General features: G+C 37.5%; 1 protein-coding gene across 4 annotated transcripts in view; it reads left to right on the top strand.

Moving 5' to 3' along the window:
* LOC121878534 (UNC93-like protein MFSD11) overlaps positions 1–6,000 on the top strand; it is a 56,015-nt gene continuing 50,015 nt past the window's right edge. The window contains exon 1 of one of the 4 annotated variants that reach the window (XM_042384803.1): positions 1–509. In XM_042384803.1, coding sequence (XP_042240737.1) covers positions 225–509 — 285 coding nt within the window. In that variant the 5' untranslated portion in view covers positions 1–224. Of the gene's footprint in view, positions 510–3,310; positions 3,422–3,473; positions 3,496–3,827; positions 3,927–6,000 lie in introns of those variants that run through there. The other 3 variants (XM_042384805.1, XM_042384810.1, XM_042384804.1) reach the window with 3 other exon arrangements.

Genomic DNA, 6,000 nt, shown 5'->3' with positions numbered 1-6,000 from the left:
CTATATTGGTAACTAATGGAGAGTAGATAAAACTTATTGTTGTACATCATGACACATTGGAAATGACCAGGAGATAAATAGATGGACCGCCAATGATGAGTGTGTGTGTGTGTGTCTGAAACAGTTGGATTAAATATAGAAAAAAAGATTAAGGTTTTTTATCCTTGGCAAAATATGGAAAGAAATTTAAACATTTTAGTACAGGAAATTTTTTTGGATTTAACATGACAATGAGTTTTCGTAAAAGAAAGAGCTTTAGTGGAGACATAAACACCATGGAAAGTACAAGACCGTTGCTTAGTGATGAGGAAGGTGACCTTCATAATCAACATGTAAACGAGTGTATTCCTCATCACACAAGTGATGGCCAAGATGTGGAATCTCATAAAGATCAACTTGCTGGACAACATGCTTCCCAGCAAGAGAAAAAAGCATTTCTAAGCATAATAATGATGGGCCTGGTCTTCATGTTACTGTTTACAGCATTCAACACAAATGGAATTATAACGGTGAGTGTTACTGACACAACTGTACTGTACGTTTCATAGTTGCATGTGCTTGAATATTTCCAAGAATACAGGTACTTTTCTTTCAACTACAGATGCATGCAATAGTGTACTGTAGACACCTTTTCCAATGTTTAGTCAAAAAGTTGCTAAAGCAATCACAAAACTTGATAAATTTATCTAAAATTAGCATATACTCATTAAAACCCACAAAAATCATTGCAGTAAGCTAGTTATTACATTATAAAAATTGCAAAAATTAATTCAAACCAACTCTAAAACTTGTTGAATGGCTCCTGAAACTCACTATTGGTAGATTTGGCAACTTTTCTACTGAACTGGCAATTATGTACTAAGTTTGTATACAGAAGTAGACTGTTTCATTTGTGCAATTTTACAATTACTGTACTGTACTACAGAACAGTACTACACTCCAATGTACAAGAGCCAGCATCAACAAAGATAGACTGTTGAATAGTTCTGCTTATTGTTATTCATGTTAAATATATGATATTCCCATATACTGTACTGTACAGTACAATACTTGTAGTAAAGAAAATAAAGATTTTAAGACTACCCGGTAGACAAGACTGCCAACATACATAATACTGTACAGTATAGTATTGTACACTGTTGTCTCGCTAGGGTTGGTACCGGTAGGCATGATTGTGAAACATTTCCTACCTATTATGGTAGGCCTAATTTAGTCACAAGGGGAGGATTTATTGTGTCAAATGGACCCGGCCAGTTACATCAGTTAGGTGGTGGAGTGGATGAATACTATTGACCATATATGACTGTACTTGTTAATTGCTTAAGTCTTATTTTTCTGTCTACTTCTTCAAGAACATGTAACTTTTATGGAACTTGTACAGTATAGCTTTACCATTCCTCTTCATTTATTATTATAACCTCTTATTTTATCTTTCTTTCCGAGAACAAAAGCTCCCATTTCTTCATGCATTTTTGTGCTGATAAATTATCTTTTTATCGTTTTTCATTTTAAGGGAATACTTTTGTCAAAAATTATCATCAGATCCATTTCCAGTTGATTTTATTTCTACCACACCATTAAATCTTTTATGGTGAGTCACATTAGCTACTATAATATACAATATACAGTACTTTAGGAGTAAAATGCAGACATGTAGATATTTGGAATTTTTCTTAGTTTTTAACCAAGAATATCCCGGCAATCTTCCTGAGGTTTTGCTTAGTTACATAGAGTATTGTAATATGACGATAATATAGTACAATGAAGACCATTATGCTCTCTTTCTCTCGTGTATTATATATATATATACAGTATATTTATATATATATATATATATATATATATATATATATATATATATATATATATATATATATATATATATATATATATATATATATATATATATATATATATATATATATATATATATATATATATATATATATATATATATATATATATATATATATATATATATATATATATATATATATATATATATATATATATATACAGGATGTCCCATAAGTTTCCATACATATGGTTTTTAACATTGGATTGGTCGGCGTGGTCCTGTGGAGTGGCCTCCCAGATCCCCAGACCTTACCCCACTTGATTTTTACCTTTGGGGGCATTTGAAGGCCATGGTGCATCAGGGAAAGATACAAAACATAAATCATCTCAAGCAACGTATCACCAACGCCATTACGAGCATAACTCCAGCTGTGCTTGAACGTGTTCTTCAGCAGTGGAGGACACGCATTGAAGAGTGTTTTCAACAGAATGGTAGTCATGCAGAGCATATTATATAAATAAAATGGATTTTCATATAAAAAGGTTTATTTTTCCTATGTATGGAAATTTATGGGACACCCTGTATATATATATATATATATATATATATATATATATATATATATATATATATATATATATATATATATATATATATATATATATATATATATATATATATATATATATATATATATCTCAGTGGTCATATAAAGATGCTGTGGAGATAGTATATATTTATAACAAGTTCGTTAGATACAGATTGTGGTTTGGGTTCATTCGAGTCATGAGGGGTTGGACACTGTTTGAGTGACTGTGATTACTCTGTTGGGGGCCTACGTTGAGGGTGGATAATTCTAAGGGACAGTGGACCAGCATAGCAACTCAGCCTTTAGTGGTACCTATCTCACCCACTGGTCGTGCAGGCTTTGCACTTGCTCAGGGGGCCGCTTCACGACCTTTGATTCCTCAGCTGCGTTATATTTATGAAAATGTATTGCCTTCCTAATTGGTTAGGTTATTTGTGTATTTCAAGGGAATATTAGAAAATTAACATGATACAAGATGATTAACTAATGTACTTTATATGAGGTGGATAATTTACTGATGGTAGACATAATGATGGGATGTAGTAAGTGAACAAGATGGCATCGCACCGCAGAATATATCTCACAACACCTGCGTTACTTTGGATCAAAGTATTCGTGGTCATGTTCTAAGCCTCTAACCAAACGTTACTGGAGGCTCGACAAACAAGGGGGGTTGGGGGGGGGTAGGGCTTGGCGCCGATGAACTTACTAGGGAGTGCAGTGTGCGGGTATGGTCACGATTGTGGGTCGACTGAGTTGGGGACATGTGCACTGATGCGTATACAGTATATACTGTACACTTTATGAAGTTTATGCGAACACTTGTACACAGTTGTCTGTGACGCGAGACTAAGATCGCTTGACCTTGTAGTGCCGTTAGGAAACAGGAATTATGTTAGATCTTATGGGTACGGGTTGAAGCACTGGATGTCGTCCTTGAAAGTGGGCGTGGTGTAACTGGTCGCCGGGGTGCTACTCCCGGCGACTGGACAGGCACGCCGTCATTCGAGTTTCAACCACGGTTCACGCCTTAGGTTAGTGCTGGGAACTTCAGTCACTGTGCGGCCTACCCATGTGGGACCACGTGCCGCCACAACACAAATCCAGAGTATAATGCTGTATATTAAGTAGCGCTTACGATATTTCTTCTCGGAATTCGTTTCGTGCATTGCTGTCTCTTTAACTTTGCCACCTGAATGGGAGTGGTGTGATAGAACTACTTCCATTAACACACCATTAATCCTGAGTCCGTTAGTAACCATAGGCGCTCAAGTTCTTGTTAGTAAATGTCACTTAGCACAACTTGATCAGTTTGGTCATCCTATTACAGTAAAGGACAGATTAGGTGAACGGTGTTTAATCCTTCAAAGACCGGTGTAGCGAGTGATGCTGGTGGGAAAGTGATTGGGAAAAGTGCCTCGGCACCTACTACGGGCCCGGTCCGTGCCTCACTAGTATCACTACCTGTAGAGTGTTTCCCGACTGCTGCCGAGTCGGACGTATTTCTCGTGTGCTCCCATCACTGGATTTCGTGACGTGGTAGAGCTTGTGTCTATTTAATGTTGACGATATATATATATATATATATATATATATATATATATATATATATATATATATATATATAAGAGGCGTGATTGGAGATATTCATAACTTATAAGCATATTTCACAAAGTAATTTAATTTCAGTGACCTTTAGGAGGGGAGTGCTTAGACTGTTCAAGTGAACAACTCGTTAACGACCTGAGTGCAGCTAAGATGAACATACGGGCACCTAACATACCACAAGTGTTGTTTGACGGAAGTGTGCCGGGTTGATGCCGTAGAGTAATACAATACCACGAGTTTTAAGTGGCCGTGTTAATCTCAAGCAGATGGGGGTTATACGCTCGTTATTGTAGTGTTAGCACTTCTTTAAGTGCGCAGAGTACTGTAGTGCTCATCACCGAGGAAATGTTTTCTGCATGGTGCTTTGGTGTTAGTGCGTAATTAATAACGATTTTTTAAAGTTTCATAGGAACTGAAGTTATTGATTTTATTTTATTTGAATTTATTTGGTAAGAAATATAAACATCTACCAAGGATAACAACGTATTGGTAATACTTATTTCTAATGTGGTAATATATCAATCTTTTTGTTTGTTATTCCTCTCTTACAGATACGGTATATGATGTCAGAAATACTTTGATACATTTTTATATTATTGTTAAATAGTGGCCCCGGGAGCCTGGTATGCTGTGGTATAAATGTTAGGCAATATACTGCATATTATTAGGGTGATGCAGACCAGTGTGAGGAGCGGAGGGATGATAGTGACTGTCTTCCTGAGGTGTGTATCACGATTAAATTCCTGGTAATGTGATGTTATGTAGCATCATGTGCCAGTGTCAAGGAAACTGGTGTAGCGAAGTGCTTTTTCCCGCCACTGTTGTGTCAAGGACCAGGACAGCTACCTCACCAGATATGACCTGCTGACATTTATTTCAACCCCTATAAAGGTTAACTTCCCAATAAATTATGTTCATTTAATCAGTTAAAGTATTATACAAGTTCACATTTTTTCAACTTAATGCTTGCAAAGAGTGCCATAATTATGTTGATGTGAATTACGTTTTGTTATTGCACGTGCGTAATATCAGACTATATCTTAACTAACTACATCAATTCCCAGAGGGGTTTATGATGTCTCTTTTTTTTTCTCTGCTGTAACGGAACACGAAAAAAATTCAACCTCCACCATTTTTGCTGGGTCAGTTAGGTGTGGTGGTCACTAGTTTAGGTGAGCACGTGAAGAGATAAGGCGTAGTGTAGTCGTACGTATTGTGTACTGTGAGGGAGTTACAGTATTATAGTAGGGCATTATCAGTGGCGGATCCAGCTCCCCCCCTCCGGGTCTTGCTGTAGGGGGTGTCCGGTGATAATAGTCTGATCGTAAAGTACCTTTAGTTCAACCACATGGTGAGTAGTGTGTGTGTGTGTTTGTATGTGTGTATGTGTAGGTAGTGTGGTGAGGGTCGTGGGGATCGTCGGTGTGTGCTGGTGGGTGTTAGGGAGGGGGGGTGTAGTGCTGTAGGTAGCCTTGTACGCCGCTCTTAATGATCCTCCTATAGTTCCTCTGTATTCCATTATAGCCGACACTTGTGGACAGCTGCACCCAGAGGCCCTCACACCTGTCTTAAGATTGAGTCACTGCTAATAAGGTATCCACGTCTTTTTCTATGGTGATATGTTAATGGTTATCTTCATATCCCCCCTCCTCCCCTCCAGTTTAGGTCTCGCACTGTTAGTATGTGTTCAATATGTACAGGTTCTTGAGTGTACCCAGGCATGTAATCTACAATGCACAGTCTCTTGAATGTACAGTATGTGAACCTGTTAACCACTGGAATAATAAGTTCATCCATGTCTGGGCGCGTTTAATTGACTAATGGAGATATCTAGAGGGAAAGTAACAGTAGTTGATTCTTTTGGTTTGATCAGTGGTGTGTCATGGTTGTTTGAGGTGATGGTGAAGCTGGTGTCAGGTTTTGTTGTTGGAGAGAGACTAGTAGTGGTGGTGATGGTGTTATAGGTCATGTTGTTGGAGAGAGAGACTAGTAGTGGTGGTGATGG

The sequence above is a fragment of the Homarus americanus genome, unplaced genomic scaffold, assembly GCF_018991925.1.
Source record: "Homarus americanus isolate GMGI-L3 unplaced genomic scaffold, GMGI_Hamer_2.0 scaffold41027, whole genome shotgun sequence".
NCBI classification, from domain to species: Eukaryota; Metazoa; Arthropoda; class Malacostraca; order Decapoda; family Nephropidae; genus Homarus; species Homarus americanus.
Note: the sequence above shows the minus strand (reverse complement) of the source record. Positions and strands in the feature narration are given on the sequence as shown.